Source organism: Leuresthes tenuis, unplaced genomic scaffold (assembly GCF_036924035.1).
Source record: "Leuresthes tenuis unplaced genomic scaffold, fLeuTen1.0.hap1 SCAF_22, whole genome shotgun sequence".
In the NCBI taxonomy this organism is placed as follows: domain Eukaryota; kingdom Metazoa; phylum Chordata; class Actinopteri; order Atheriniformes; family Atherinopsidae; genus Leuresthes; species Leuresthes tenuis.
This window is the reverse complement of record NW_027325376.1, coordinates 4,617,671-4,634,016: the sequence shown is the minus strand read 5'-3', so window position 1 is coordinate 4,634,016 and position 16,346 is coordinate 4,617,671. Positions and strand designations below refer to the sequence as shown.

The window sequence follows — 16,346 nt, the reverse complement described above, 5'->3', positions numbered from 1 at the left end:
CGTTTCCAGTCAGTGAGAGAAATGGTCTTTGGGCCTTTGACTCGAAAGAGATAAAACGCCAGTGATTTACGTTTGAAATGAGATGTGGGAAGCGATGAGTGCAGGAGTGCTGGATGGGTGTTTTTAAACATATGTTTGTGGATTTTGTTGGACTAAGCAGAATGTGTCCTCTTCTGCCTCCCTCTCAGCCTGTTTGTCATTTAAGCCGAGGAGGCAGATGTCCTGGCTTCCCCTCTGGATCTCCTTTCATCGTTTCCGTCGTAGTCTGTTTTTAGGCCTGGCTAATCGAACCCAGTGTCCCCCCACGAGATATAGGAGATTCTCGTGTGATAGTTACTTTGGCTCCCGGACACGACGTCTCTGCCAGTTTCACCGACTTACTGCATATTAGGAGAAAGGACTTTAGCAGATGAGCTGGTCTGTGCTTTTTAGCTTCCTTTTATTCTTACTTTCCCTCATTATAGATGGCTGACGGCTTAGATAGGAAAGTCTCACATGAACTGTAAGTCACCGTTTCAAGGTTTTAAACATGACTCTGTATGAGTAATGATGTCTACTAATATAGATGTTAAAGGTGGGGGGGGGGGGGGTATGTTCACATATTAATGTAGGGCTTTTTGTTCTACATTTAGTTTTTAAAGACTCACAGATGGTGAATATAAGGTTGTAAAACCTTCTCACAAATATGGAAAACTTTGAATTTATGGTTTGGACTGCGCAGACATCATGAGAAGAAGAAGAGGAGAAGGATCAATTCAGTGGAGCTGGCTGTCACCTCAAGGCTATCTGAGTTTGTTTTCCATTTCACTCGCTGATGTCATCAAAACGCGAGATGAGCCGATCACCTGGTAGAAAACAGCACAGACGTAATGATCAGCTGTTCAACTTGGGAACTATATCAAATTACTACCTTAAAAATGAAGAAAGAAGAAGAAGAAGAGATTCATTCTGCGTCTCCTGAACGGCTCCTGCATCCATCCCAGCATCGTGATGAACGAAGAGTTTGGGTAGAAGTCTGCGGGCTGCTTCCACGCCACAGATGGCAGGTGTTTGCAGGTGTTTGCAGGTGTTTGCAGATGTTTGCAGGTGTTTGCAGATGTTTGCAGGTGTTTGCAGATGTTTGCAGGTGTTTGCAGATGTTTGCAGGTGTTTGCAGGTGTTTGCAGGTGTTTGCAGATGTTTGCAGGTGTTTGCAGATGTTTGCAGGTGTTTGCAGGTGTTTGCAGGTGTTTGCAGGTGTTTGCAGATGTTTGCAGGTGTTTGCAGATGTTTGCAGGTGTTTGCAGGTGTTTGCAGATGTTTGCAGGTGTTTGCAGGTGTTTGCAGATGTTTGCAGGTGTTTGCAGGTGTTTGCAGGTGTTTGCAGGTGTTTGCTTCTCCTCCACAGTTCAAGCTCCACTTCTGCCGTGTCAGCAGTGGGCATCGTGGACTGCTTGCTTCAGCCGTAACGCTGATATCACCAGCCTCACCTGCGTCTTCACTGCTTTTTTAAAGCATGAAACATCTGTAAATGCTTTTATTTTCCCGCTACCAGGCTCCTTTTGAAGCTTATTGATGAATGAAAGAGGAACCGCAGGAACACTTGAAGAAGGCTATCAACAGCTTTACTCTCTGAAATCAAAGAGGGATTTCAGAAAATCCCTCTTTTCGTTCAGGAATGATGAAGGAGACCTGCTTCGCTGCCAAAGCAGAGATCCATTGTGATAAGTCTGTTTCTTATCTCCTCACAGAGATATTTATTTGGCCTTCTCATAACTTCCTTTATTAAAGCAATAACTCTCTCTCACGTTGCAGACTTTCTGTGGAAGACATGTCATTTCACTTTATAATTAGTGGTTTGGATTAGTCAAAAGTTCCTCTGATGTTGAGTAAAGAGCTCCCCCCCCCCCCCCCCCCCCCCCCCCCCTCATATCGTTATTTGATGTCTTTGACCAGCTGCTGTCCGTCCGTTTGGCTGCAGCCGGTCCAGTCACAGCGGGATCTTTCTGTTTTATGGTCATCTGCTGACGCTTCACTTCCTCCCTGAACGGAGGGTACAGTGCTCCAGAGTTAACTTCAGAGTTAACTCCAGAGTTAACTCCAGAGTTAACTTCAGAGTTAACTTCAGAGTTAACTTCAGAGTTAACTCCAGAGTTAACTTCAGAGTTAGCTCCAGAGTTAGCTCCAGAGTTAGCTCCAGAGTTAACTCCAGAGTTAACTTCAGAGTTAACTCCAGAGTTAACTCCAGAGTTAACTTCAGAGTTAACTTCAGAGTTAACTCCAGAGTTAGCTCCAGAGTTAGCTCCAGAGTTAACTTCAGAGTTAACTTCAGAGTTAACTTCAGTGTTAACTCCAGAGTTAACTTCAGTGTTAACTCCAGAGTTAACTTCAGTGTTAACTCCAGAGTTAACTTCAGTGTTAACTCCAGAGTTAACTTCAGAGTTAACTTCAGTTAACTCCAGAGTTAACTTCAGAGTTAGCTCCAGAGTTAGCTCCAGAGTTAACTCCAGAGTTAGCTCCAGAGTTAACTCCAGAGTTAACTTCAGAGTTAACTTCAGAGTTAGCTCCAGAGTTAGCTCCAGAGTTAACTTCAGAGTTAGCTCCAGAGTTAACTCCAGAGTTAACTTCAGAGTTAGCTCCAGAGTTAGATCCAGAGTTAGCTCCAGAGTTAACTCCAGAGTTAACTCCAGAGTTAACTTCAGAGTTAACTTCAGAGTTAACTCCAGTGTTAACTTCAGAGTTAGCTCCAGAGTTAACTCCAGAGTTAACTCCAGAGTTAACTTCAGAGTTAACTTCAGAGTTAACTCCAGAGTTAACTTCAGAGCCATCTGCATTAAGCAGACGGACCTAAAGTGGGATGTTTGGCCTCAGCATAATTCAGACCTGCTTTGGATCCAAAAACTTCCCCCTTCAGCATGGGATCTGTGTTTTGCAGCACAGTTTTCTCCATTTGTTTAAGATCCACAACTCTTTCATCATCCATCCCTTCCTGTTCAAAGCTCTCCTCTTCACCCTCATTCCAGTCTCCATTAGCCAGGCCTGGTCTTCTACCTGCCAGCTCATGCATCCTGCCAGGAATTGAAGCTTTTTTTATTTTTCAGATACAGTATTTCCACTGTTGCTCTCTGGGTGAAATATTCTTCACATTAAAAATAAATAGGGTTTCTTGTAAACCTTAAACGAAGCCGTAAAACAGATTCCCAAAGACCTGAACAGAGAGGACACTTTCTGCCGTAATGTGCCTCCTCTGAGTCTTTAAAAGACGCAGAATTGAGGACGAATCGGTGGCTGAGGCACACATAGGCTGCACCACACCAGGTTTTCCACGTGGGTTCGTGTTTGATGTGGTTTACTGGTTGCATTTCACCGCAGAGGCCAAGCTGGCATTGGCTCGGCAGTGGAAATTCACACCTGGGCTCTGGTTTGAAGAATACTAAATGAGTTGCTGAGAGTATTAGTTCTTTGGATTCTCAGTTATAACTCAATTTACTGGCTAATAGCGTCGGTTAATCATTTTTTTGTCCTAAAATGGTCATAAAGCTCAGAATTCCTTCTGCTGACTCCAACGGGCTTCGAATCCCATGAGATCGTGAATACATTTTTAAAAAGTTATTAAGCGTTTAAGTCATCTTTGTGGGTTTTATTTGCCCGGTCGCTCATTTTTCCATGCCGGCTTTACCTGGACAGGTCTGAGGAGTTTCTGATTTTCTCATTTTCAGTACATGGCACCGACTCAAACAGGCTGTTTACATTTAGAAAAGACGAGTCAGTGTTGTTTGTTTTTCTAATACGACGCAGTGTATGTGGCGATCTTATTTTTAACTTTAAGAATGTGTTTATGTTTATGTAATTTTACATGCTTTACATGCTTTATGCATATTTTACATACTTTATGTATTTTTACATGCTTTTATGTATGTAATTTTACATGCTTTACATGCTTTATGCATATTTTACATGCTTTATGTATTTTTACATGCTTTTATGTATGTAATTTTACATGCTTTACATGCTTTATGCATATTTTACATGCTTTATGTAATTTTACATGCTTTACATGCTTTATGTATGTAATTTTACATGCTTTACATTCTTTATGCATATTTTACATGCTTTATGCATATTTTACATGCTTTATGCATATTTTACATGCTTTATGTATTTTTATTCGCTTTTATCCAAAGCGACTTACAAATCAAGATATAACAGCTATATAAAAAGCTAACAATAAGCTACATAGAAGGAGCCCAGGAGTCCGACTCTGTCAGAGGGGACAGAGTAGAGATAGGGTGCAGGCATAGAAGGAAGTGCAGAAAGATAAAGTGCAGAGATAGAGGGGGTAGGGAAGTACAAGGTAAGTGCTGGGATAGAAGCATTATGGTCATGTGTTGGGCTGTACATTAAGATTAAGATTACTTTATTGTCATGTAGTCACATGACCCATCCAGGTCGGCACCTGTTGAACACACTCATGCACAGGGTCACACGCTCATGGAGACAGATGCCATATGCACTGAAGCTCTGGGCAGACATGCACAGCACCCTGGCAAGGAGGTGGACTGCCCCCCCTCCAGCTGTCAGTTCACCAATCTTTTGGATCCAACCTTCTGATTAGTGGACGACCCGCTGTCCCCACGGAGCCACGGCCGCCTCTGTATGTAGAAGATGGCGCCGACCATGGATGCATTTCTAATGGGAGTTTTTTCATAAACACGACTATTTGTGGGCTGATTTATACGATAACTGCAATCATCTTTAAGAGTTTATTTGTTTCCTGGACGCTCTGAAACCAAAACAGGAAACTCCGGTAGTCACAGTGAATTATGGGAACTGCTTGCATGTGTGAAACCGTCCTTCCTGATAACACTATTAAAGTAATCGTTATCAGATTTTTGAAAATAGTTCAATGCAAAAGATCGCAGATGACATCATTGATTAGGTCAACGGGAATTGATGAAGAATCCTCTGTGAGATGGATGTTTCAGCTCCAGTAAGACTCATTTTCACTGCAGTGCAAGTACTGGACTGATTGTGAAGTTGAGTCATGGCAAAACAAAGCAAGCTTCATATGAGCTGTGCTGCTTCATCGCTGCAGCTTTTCCTCTGATCTGACTGAGGTGATGTTAATAAAAACCACTCCTGCCTACGTGTGCACATTCAGGTGATCAAAAGGGAGTTTCTAATAGAGCCCACATGCTCTTAAATGCAACAAAAAGCTGCTTTTAGACGCTCATAAAGCTGTCTTTGATTACTGGATTTCTTTGTAATAAAAGATGGAGCTCGGCGCCAAAAAGAAGGGTGTAGCCTGTTTGGATTAATTAGGATTCTGATCAGAAGTTGTCTTTTTAAGCTCGCCGGTGAGGTCATTTTGCCACATTTTCTCCACAACACGTCCAGACATGAATATTATCAAAGTCTCCTCATAAGTCGGTAAAGCTGTTTTCCAGCCGCGTTGCAGCTTTTTTCCCTTTCGCCGACGCTCTCGCGTCTTTTCATGTGTCGCGCTGGGAAAAGTTGGGATTCTTTGGGTTCTAACCGCTGTGTCTTTCCCCTGAACAGCGTGTCCACCCGGCACATACAAACCAGAGGGAGCGCCGGGAGGTCTGAGCACCTGCTTGAGCTGCCCTGACGCACAGCACACCTCCCAGCCCGGCAGCACCTCCCTCGACGACTGCGTCTGCAGGCCGGGGCACCAGCCCCTCGGCATGACCTGTCAGGGTAAGAGGAAACGACCTGCTGAGCACGCCTTCAGATAAGCAGCAGACGTTTTCCTTCTGCTTCTCTAAACATTAAGAGTCAAACTGTTTTTTCTGCTGCACAGGAAAATATTTCTTTTACTTTTCTGGCTTTACGACGACAGTTTATGCAGAAAACACACATCAGCTGGTGTCCACTGTGGAGAACTGAGTGTAAAGTTGATATATTTAAGTAAATGTTTGCGTTTTAGTCAGCCGTGGAGGTGGTGCGGTTTAAATAAAGCTTTGTGAAGAAGAAGAAGAGTTGGCAACCATGAATTTGTACGATCTGCACAGTAAGACGCTGCGGTTTAATCTCCACTGTGATGACAAAAAGGTGTTTTTTTCCAAATGATTAACATGATCGCTGTGTGCAGAAGACAGATTTCCTTTCTGTGACTCAGTACAACTCATCTGATAACACACAGATTAGCAGGGAAACTGTACCGGTTAGTAACAGCTGCAGCTTTCCTTCCTTCCCTGTGTGAACTTTTCTTTCTGCTCTTCATCTTATCCACAAAGAGCAGCCGGTTAACGTATCTCAGACCGTCTGAGTTCACAAAGACCCGTGCATGTGCATTCATTAAGTAAGAATTTGTGGTGGATAAGAACTAAATCAAGCTGGACTATCGTGTGGCACGACTCTGCTTCCATTAATTTGATCTGATCTGCGGTTCCTTGAAGTTTGAGCCAGAAGTTTTCCACTGAGCAGGTTAGCTGACAGCACTCCTGTCCGTTAATCACCGGTTTCACACACTGCGTTGTGTTTTCTCTTCCTCCCTTACTTTAGATAAGAGAATGAAGCCTGGAGTGTGATGTTTTTTCTGTCAGAATCAGTCGTTTGTTTAAGTGCTTTATTGTCTTTGCCGACTTTCTTAACCACACTGTTTTCTTCTCCTCCCTCTCATCTCTCAGTGGTGTACTGTCCAGCACTGTCTCCCCCAGAAAATGGCTTTTTTGTGCAAAATGTGTGCAACAACCACTTCGAAGCTGCCTGTGGGGTGCGGTGCCAGCCAGGGTTTGAGCTCCAGGGAACCGGCATTAGACTGTGCCAGGCTGACGGCATCTGGTCAGGGACCCCTGCCAGCTGCAGAGGTGAGGCACACACCTCATGTTCAGACCTGGTTACACAACACTGTCTCATCACTGCTCTGGGTGGGAAAAACACTCTTTAAACCAATCATGTGGGAGGCATTTAGACCAGTAAAAGGCACCGTTAGGGTGGACCCGGTGGGTAAAGCGCCCCTAATAAGCAGAAAAAGTTTTGTTTTTTGTGTTTTTACTGCATTTTGGTTTTGTTTCTATCTAGTTTTCTTAGTCATTATTTTTTATTAGAATTTGTTTGTCTCTGGTCTAGATTCATATCAGCACCTGCAGAAGGTTTAAACAACAGGTCGTTTGAATACTTTTCAATCAGAAATAAAGAGCTGTTGTCTGACCGGCTTCCAGCAAGCCAAAGGTGATTGGAAAGGACCTCCTTTGTGTAGATGGGAACTCCACAGAGAAACAACCTCTGGAGCTTTATGTTAGCGACCAGACAGAAGCCGTTCCTCACCAGAATACATCCTACAGCCTGCTGGGAGGTGCATGATGAATGAATCTCAGAGGCTACAGACATGGGGCATCACCTGGTTTCTGACCCAGAAATAAAAGCTTCACATGCACAGTATCTCAGGCTGGAGGGTGTGTACTGCGTCTGTAATGGGAGCTGAAAATGCCTCCTGTTGAACACGCTGTGGTTGGAACAACCAGGATATGTGTGCAAAGCATCCCCAAAAAAGGCTGCAAAAGGTGCAGTAATCGGTTTGTAAGTGAGCCGTCTGCACAGTCTTTTTGATCACAGATGACTCTTTGGTTGATCTCTGTTCTCCTCGTTTAAGTCTGTTTGAGTTCTTGACTCATTGGTCTTTAGTTTTCTGTCATTAGTTACACTCATATTTTGTCTTTATTACTGTTACTTTAGATCAGATTAGTTCTCCTGAGTTTTTAAGCTCGCTGGTTTCTCTCTGTAGTCTCGCCATGGTTCTCTGTTCAGTTCCAGTTTGCGCTGTTGATCACCTCTTAGTCTTTTGTTTGGTCACTTTAGGTTTATACGGTTCCGCTTTTTATTACTGTTTTAAGTAATCAACTCCAGCTCTTTTACAACCTCCTGACTTGTGTGTCTTTCTGCTCTCGCCACCACCCACCGCAGCGCTTTAAGCTCAACAAAATGCTAAATTAGCCATTATCAGCGTGTAAGAGTGAGGTTGTTGTTGCTCAAAAGGTCCTTGATATATCGATAAATGTCATCAAACCATGCAGAATGAGATCTACTCTTATACTGTTACTCTTCAGATGTAAAAGTTCTTTCCAATATTTCATGCTAAGGTTGTAAAGCAGTGCCCAGCTTTGGTTTTTGGCTTCCTAAAACAAACCTTATAAAAACTAAACAGAACTGCTGAGAAAGTAGAGATGATTTCATGTGTTTGTAAAGAATTGTCTAACTTCCAGATTACCTCAGTCAGCTCTGTAATGAAGTGGATACTCTGCTGCTTGCAGCTCAGGAATGACCAAAAGCAGCAGATTTTCAGGGATTCTGTCTTTACATGCCTTCATATGCTCCTACAGAGGAGTTTGTGTTCCTGATAGCAGCAGGTTTCATACACCATGTTCTATAAATTAAACTATGAAACCTGCATCAGAGCCTTGGAAACCTCTCTGTGATGTCTGCAATCCTTCATAAACATTAATATGGCACTAAATCAACTTCACACTGAAGGATATGAGCTGATCTGTTGTGCTGATTTGCTGAGAGTCTCCTACAAATCACAGCTCGTGGGAGTCGGCATGTAAAGCCTTCTTGCATAGATTGAGATCATGTGTGCTTAGACTGAGTTAGGAGTCGACATTAATCGAAGAGACTACTGTTTTTTGCCAGGCCAGATGTTTAGAGGAAGAAAGGAAGGGAGGATCGGTTAGACGGAGACGAGAGTTCATGGTGGAGAGAGTCGGAGGAAAGGAACGGGAAAAGCAAAGGATGGACAGAAGTGTGAGGGAGTTCAGAAAAGCTGAATGGAAAGAAAGAAGAGAGGAAGCAGCTCGAGAGGTCAAGAGATTAATAAGGAAAATCCTAGTTTCAGCAGAAAGGCAGCAGCAGAGTGACTCATAGAAATACCAAGACACTGAATATTTAAGGGTGTGAGTTGGAGATTTATAGATGTGGCTTTGAGTATATATTTTCTAAGTGTGTGTGCACATGTCTGCTTGTATGTGTTTCTCCGAGTCTTGTCTGTGCCACATACTGTAGGACCTCCCAGCTCGTCAGACCCTGAGGGGGGGGGGTCTCCTCTGAACTGCCTGCCTGTCTGTCTATGGGTGGTGATGAGAAATAACACACCACACACCCTCTCCCAGACCTCAGCATAACTCAGAGCAGACACACGCACACCAGAATGTTTTTGTTTTAATTCAGAGGGACTTTCTCACTTTGGGTTAAATGATAGGTCCCAAGTTACCGCTGAAGGTGAGTCACTCCTGTTTGCCGCCAGTTGCTCGCTGCTTTCTTCTTTAAACCTTTATTTAAACAGAAGATTCAGGCGTGTCCTGCTAAGACAGGTAGCAGCTCGGAGCAGCGATAAGTTACAACAATACAGACACGAATACACAAATGATTACATGAACACGTCACATGAAACTAAACCGCAAAGCCATCAAGAATATAAACATCATGAACTGAGAAAAAGGCTCCAGACTTATCGAATTATCGCAGCCGTAGCACTTCCAGCCAGATGTTTAAGATGAGTTTAATGGATTTTGTGACACCAGCTTTTCAGGATTCAGGCAGCTGATTACAGGCGGAGGGGTCAGCACATTTAAATCCTTTTTCCCAAACTCTACATGAGCTCTGGGCACAATTTAAAGGACTATGTCGTGGGCTTTTATTTGGCAGAATAGGAGAAGACCGAGAGCCGCGTTATAAAAGAGGTGCTTCAGTTTCGGGGAAGATAGGGCCAAAAATACAGCTTAGGGCTGTGAGGGAGAGTTTTAAGGCTTGTAATGAACCTCGGTGCTCCATGGTAGAGCGAACCCAGGACATGGAGGCATGCATTGAAATATCAGCTCCATTGTCCAGTAGAGGCATTAAAATGGCTGCTTTTGGCCTCAGGAGAAGGACGATATGTGATAGCATGCATGTGGAGTTTGTCATGATATTTAAAACCAGCGTTAATCAGAAAATACAGTTTGTCGTCAGCGACATTATTACAGCCGAGAGGTTTTTCTTCCCTATCACAGGATTCAGAGATATTCAAGACTACTTTTCCACGATGAAACAATAAAGCAAGACATGGATCCGGTTAGATTCAACAATAAATATGTCGGCTGTTGTTTGTCTGCCTTGCTGGTTTGGATTCTCATGTTTATTGTGTTTTCTGGCGTTTTCAGAGCGCTCCTGCCCACCTCTCAGCCGACCCCAGCGCGGCTTCCTGCGGTGCAGCAACGGGGGTGCGTCCTACAGGGCGGAGTGTCAGGTGGGCTGCGATCGAGGCTACAGATTAGAGGGAGACTCCACTCTCACCTGTCAGGCCAACTCGCAATGGAGTGGACCCCAACCTCGGTGTGTGGGTAAGCCTTCCCTCCACTATCAACCCTGCATCTTACACATTTCTCACAATTTGTTGCTGAAATAAAACAGTGAAAAAGCTCTTTGGCCATTGGTGGTAGTCCTAAAGGTAGAAATTTCAACTAAAGTGAAGCATTTCTAAATGGTTTTCCACATTTTGTCACATTTCAGACCAATCTGATGAAGCAAAAACTGAATATGTTTCTGTTTCTGTATTTATCAGACGCTTTTATCCAAAGCGAATTACAAATCAAGATATAACAGCTATACAAAAAGCTAACAATAAACTACATAGAAGAAACCCAATAGTCCGACTCTGTTAGAGGTGACAGAGTAGAGATAGACACATGCATGTTTAAGGTGTCACAGGTTAGAAGTCAGAGTTAACGCCAAACTGTGTGGTGGAGAATATCATCTGTGGGAAGAGGCTTTAAACAACAAGTCGTTTGAATACTTTTCAATCAGAAATAAAGAGCTGTTGTCTGACCGGCTTCCAGCAAGCCAAAGGTGATTGGAAAGGACCTCCTTTGTGTAGATGGGAACTCCACAGAGAAACAACCTCTGGAGCTTTAATGTTAGCGACCAGACAGAAGCCGTTCCTCACCAGAATATATCCTACAGCCTGCTGGGAGGTGCATGATGAATGAATCTCAGAGGCTACAGACATGGGGCATCACCTGGTTTCTGACCCAGAAATAAAACCTTTACATGCACAGTATCTCAGGCTGGAGTGTGTGTACTGCGTCTGTAATGGGAGCTGAAAATGCCTCCTGTTGAACACGCTGTGGTTGGAACAACCAGGATATGTGTGCAAAGCATCCCCAAAAAAGGCTGCAAAAGGTGCAGTAATCGGTTTGTAAGTGAGCCGTCTGCATAGTGTGAGCAGTAAATTGGATATTTCATCTTTTTACGTCTATTAAATGTAAAAGAAAATCCGTTTTCTTTTCTTTTGTGGAGAATAATAAGCAGAGAATAAAAATACTGATCAACTGGACAAAAAAAGGCTGTCAGCGTTTATTTTGCAAGAGAAAATGTAGAGTTGCTCCATCTATTATTTTGCAATCTCCTTTTATTTAAGTGATTCATGACTTGTTTTTGGCAATAGCCTCTTGGCTGACAGGTTTTTGCTCGGAGGTTCAGGAAACGTGCATAGATTTGGCTGTTTGTGCTAAAATGCTCGTAAGAAATAAATCATCCACAGTTTAATAACACTATTTGTGTCACATCCAAGCGAATTCATCAGGCACGCTTTCTTATAGTCTGTCATTATCTGCTGAATTAGATTGCTCGGTTATTGAATTTGCATTGTTTTCCATGATTAATCTCTGCAGCTGTAAGGTTATTCAGATGCACGACTGCATTTTTTTAGCTCGTATTTATTTGTTTTGCTTCTGCTTGCTAAAAAAACAGAGAATTTATCAGCCGAACGACCCCAAAGTAACTCTTGATCTGTGTGTTTCTACCGTAATCATGTGGTTTTAAGCACGTATGTAAACACACATGCACAGCGGTTAAACATATGGTGTTTATTTGAGCTCATATTCAGTGAAAGATGCAGCTGCTCTCTCATGGCAGTTGAAGCCACCGCACATGCACAGCACTTAAATTACTCACACACTTCAAAACTGATAGTTAAGTTAAAATAGTTGCGCACACTCATGCCCACCACAAAGAGTCAGGCACACAAGTCAGAGCCACAAGTCTCCGGCCTGCGCTGACTCGCTGCCAACCAAACCAGCTCGATGTGCTATTTAAAACAACTGCTTCCGGAAAACTCTCTCCGCTTATCAGTGTGCAGCATCTCTGCTGCTCTGCACCAACCGAGCTGGAGCTTACATCCCGCAGCCTGAGCACTGAAGCTGGAGTTCAGAGGGGAACAGGAGGAGAACTGTCCATCATCAAATGAAAGCCATATTAGCTGGCTTCCCTGGAAAATGCCTAAAGAGCTTCCAGCGTATAAATACTGCGGTCAGTGCTCCTCGAGCCTGATTAGTGACCGAATGTTTGTCGTTTTTCTGCCACTGTTTGATACACAGTGACTAAAAGTGTCTTAATCACTTCCATTAGTCATGAATTCAGCAAACATTGAGATTTCATCACACTAGGAACCTTTGTTCAGTTTCATATCTAATGTTCAGTGAATAGAAATAGAAACTTCTTTTTATAAATGGCACAAACGGAGGCAGCTACACGAGCTCCACGGCACTTTCTCCTCACTGCAGGAAGGCTTGTGGTTCGAATCTTGGCTGGGATTTTGCACGTTGTCCCGGCGAATCACGTGAAAGGCCTCCGGCTTCCTCCCATAGTCCTAAAACATGCACTTTAAGTTGTCTGGTGAGCAGTGAGCGCGTGTGGTTGCTCGTCTTTGTGATAGACCGGGTTCCCCACCGCGACCCTGAGCAGGATGACGCTTCTATGCTAAATGAATGAATGAGAAATGTTTCTCATTCTGTCTCCCCAGAGGTGCGCTGTCCTCCAGTCACGACCCCGAAGAACATGTTGCTGTCGCCCCCTGCCTGCGGGAAAAGGGCCCTCGCTCCGGGCTTCGTCTGCCTTCTCACTTGTCGCCAAGGTTACAGTCTCCAGGGAAACAGAAAGGCTGTGTGCCTGAGCTCCGGGAACTGGACGGCTAACGTCCATAAAGCTGTCTGTGCAGGTAACACACTGTGCTTCTTCCCCTCAGAAAACATCTTGGAGGTCAGAGGTCACGGCTGTCCGAGCTGTAAACTGGCTGCAGGGTTCTAACGGTGAGGTGAAGACGCCTCTGTGGTGGTCAGACGCTTGAGGATGTAGCTTCTTCTTGCTCACACCTGCTCTTTGTACAGTTTTATGTCTGTTTAAACCTGTTCCCCTCCTGTAAAAAAACACGAACAGATCAGAAACATGGCCGGGAGTTATTGCCTTATTTGGCTGTATCTGCTCTGGAAGCCAGGTTTCCCTGCTTTGGTAGGTTTTAATGCAGTTAAATGAGTCTACGGTTAATTTTATAGGGCAAGAATGAGTGACACTTATAACATGTGGCCTTATTAAAACGGGGGTCGAGGGTTGTTAAAAAATGTCAAAAAAGATTCAGGAATTGTTGCTGAAAGAGGAAGGAGTAAAGAAAGCAGCAGCAGGGAACTTGGAAGGAGGTTTTTCCTCCTCTCCCCCTCCTCTGTTTTTTCTCTGCTTTGTGAACGGTGCTGACTCCGAACTCTGGTGCCTCCGACTGGGCTCTGGAGGTGATTATAATGGACGGCAGCGCTCCAGATGCCTTGCAGGTGAAACAGGTGGTGCGAAGCAGCTCTGCCTCCCCCCATCCTCTCCCTCCAATGTCCTCCATCCCCTCATTTCCTCACAGAGAGTTTTGCTAATGAAGGAACTGCTGTTTTTAAGGAGGGGAAGAGCTGCCATAAAGATGGAGAGGTAACGCAGAGAGAGGTGGATGAGTCATCTCTAGGTGTTTTTTTATAGTTTGGCACAGAGACGACGAGTTTTGCTGATCCTAAAACACTGAGAGAGTTCGTTTTTAAGGGATAAAGAGGCAGGGATGCAATTTATGTGCCACTTTATGAGGAAATTAAGGAAGCAAAGGATGTGACAGGCTTTTTCTGGCCTTTTACATCATGTCGATGACACCCAAAGGGAAATATGCTTCCCTCGTCAAGATTAATGACATAAGCATTGAGCAAAGATGGATGCCTAAATGAATGGGTCATAAGGTCCAGATGCAGATCCAGAGCGGCTTTCTTGAACAATTCTAACATGCATGAAGTCTCCTGATGGGAGACTCAGCTCTGAAGGTGCAGGTGAGTTATGATCAGGGTAAGAATGCGCCGCCTTCCCACGTCTGTGAGACCGAACAGGCACAAAAGTGTGGTAAAGTTGTGCTAAATAAACTTTTTTTGTCATTCTTAGTATGTTTTAGATGAAAATCCAGCATCATCAGCTGCTGTCTAATCAGCCTGACCTCCTGATTAGCCCCCGATCAACTCAAACAGCTCTCCTGACCACACAGGAGGGCTGTTTGAGTTAATCGGGGCTCTGTTTGTACATATTTGGCACCTTTAAAGGAACCCGAGGTCACATTATAAGTGTTGAATGAGCAGCTAATTGTGAAAAGGTGAGTCTTTAGGGCAGATTTAAGAGCGTCTGGAGTTGGGACGTGACAGGTAACTGGAGGGGGAGCGTTCCAGACGCTGGGGGCTCTTTCCCCGAGGGTGTGGGGGGGTGAAGAGCAAACCTGTGTCCGAGGAACGCAGGGTCCAGGATGAGGTAGGCTGATGGAGAAGGTCAGACAGGTTCTGGGGGGCAACGGTGTGAAGGGATTTAAAGGTGAGAAGGAGGAGTTTGTAGTGGATGCAGCATTTGACCGGGAGCCAGTGGAGGTGGATGGGGGGGGGCTGCATGGACCTGGTGTGAGTTTTGCACATCCAGGTCTTAGCTGGGAACCCCGAACAGGACTCTGTTGCAGTGGTCCAGTCAGAGATCGAGGGGCGGAGTCAGGAAATGTTTTTCAGATGAAAAAAGGCGGAGTTGGTGGTGCGATTGTGACTTAAAAGAGAGGTGGAGTCCAGGATGACCCCGAGTTCCAGTTGCATGGATCTATTCTCAAAGATGCCGTTTGCCAGTAAGCAGTTAAAATGTAACACAACTCTGAACTTGTCCTGAGAGATTTTTTGGAACAGTTTTTCCCTCCAGTCAAACCACAAAGAGGCTGAGCTGTCGCCCTGCAGCACTTTCAGGTGGAGACAGTTTGATTTAAGCAATTTAATCCTTTAAAAACAGAGACGCAACATCTTCGATATACACACAAAGTAGCTCAACTTGCTCGGTAGAACGTGGACTGTGGGTTGATTGATCTACTGGGATCGGTGCAGTGAACTACTATCGGATGCAAGCTGGTCCTTATCTTCGATCTTCTCTGGGACCGCTGACAGCAGCGTTTATGTGTCATACACAGAGGTCACGACACTGCATTCGTGCTTCTGTCACGGTTTATTTTCCCTTCCATGTCTCGTCACTTCCTGTTTTATTTTGAAAAGTCACTGACCTTCTCCTCTCCTTTCAGGTATCTTGCCCTTCCTCCCGTGTCTGATTGTCTTCCCTGATTCCCAAAGTGTTTCCACCTGTTCCCCTCGGTCCCTCATGTGTTTAAATAGTCTGCGTTTCCCTTGTCTCCTGCGTTGTCTCATTGTGAGCCTCATTACCAGCCATTTGTCTCGTCTTGTCCTGTTCCACGTTCCCTCGAGCCTGCAGTGAGCGACTCTCCTGCAGTGCATCTTGTTTTGTAACTTATCCTTGATCCATAGCCTTAGTTATTCATTATAACGGTAAGTTTCATAGCTTTGTTTTTCGTGCTTCAGATTCATGTTTGTTCTGCTGCGGTTTGACATCGAGATAAAGGGTCTGTTGCTGCTGGATTTTCTTTGTCTTATATTGGATAATAGTCAATAATGTGTTTGTGATGTGACACGATTGACAGGTCAGAGGTCAGATGACATCACGGTGCTGCTCCCACATGATGAAGAGCAGGCTGAGATCATATTGTGATGGAAATTCTGTTTTAAATCGCTTGAAGCTAATTAAGCCCCTTATCCGACTCTCCTTTACTCTGTGTCTCCTTTAGATATCGAGCCGCCGTCGATCCAGTGCCCCACGGACATTGTTGCAGAAACAGACGAGCGGCGCGGCACCGCTAACGTCAGCTGGAACATCCCGGCTCCCAGTGACAACTCCAAAGAAGAGGTTGGAAACCGGAAAAATATATTGTTTGGACGTTTTTGCTTGAGAAACGAGTAAGAAAAAACCTCTCCTGCAGGTGATGGTGCAGGTGAAACCGGTCTACAGTCCGCCGCAGCTGTTCCCCATCGGCGAGGAAACCATCACCTACATCGCCACCGACCGCTCCGGGAACCAGGCCAACTGCTCCTTCACTGTCACTGTCATCGGTGAGTTCAGGGCAGCAAATAACGGGTAGTTTATGTGGCCTCAGAGAGGGTGGCAAAGATTTTACTTTGGTCTTTTCCCAAATCAGATAAATCAGAGATTTT

The 16,346-nt window shown here is 44.5% G+C and overlaps 1 protein-coding gene across 1 annotated transcript in view; it reads left to right on the top strand.

The window, feature by feature from the left end:
- Positions 1–16,346, top strand: part of svep1 (sushi, von Willebrand factor type A, EGF and pentraxin domain containing 1) — a 133,696-nt gene that overhangs the window by 75,274 nt on the left and 42,076 nt on the right. Inside the window, exons 4-9 of the mRNA XM_072376281.1 lie at positions 5,539–5,697; positions 6,630–6,809; positions 10,137–10,316; positions 12,776–12,970; positions 15,923–16,041; positions 16,115–16,244. Of these exons, the coding sequence (XP_072232382.1) occupies positions 5,539–5,697; positions 6,630–6,809; positions 10,137–10,316; positions 12,776–12,970; positions 15,923–16,041; positions 16,115–16,244 (963 nt within the window). The remainder of the gene's footprint in view (positions 1–5,538; positions 5,698–6,629; positions 6,810–10,136; positions 10,317–12,775; positions 12,971–15,922; positions 16,042–16,114; positions 16,245–16,346) is intronic.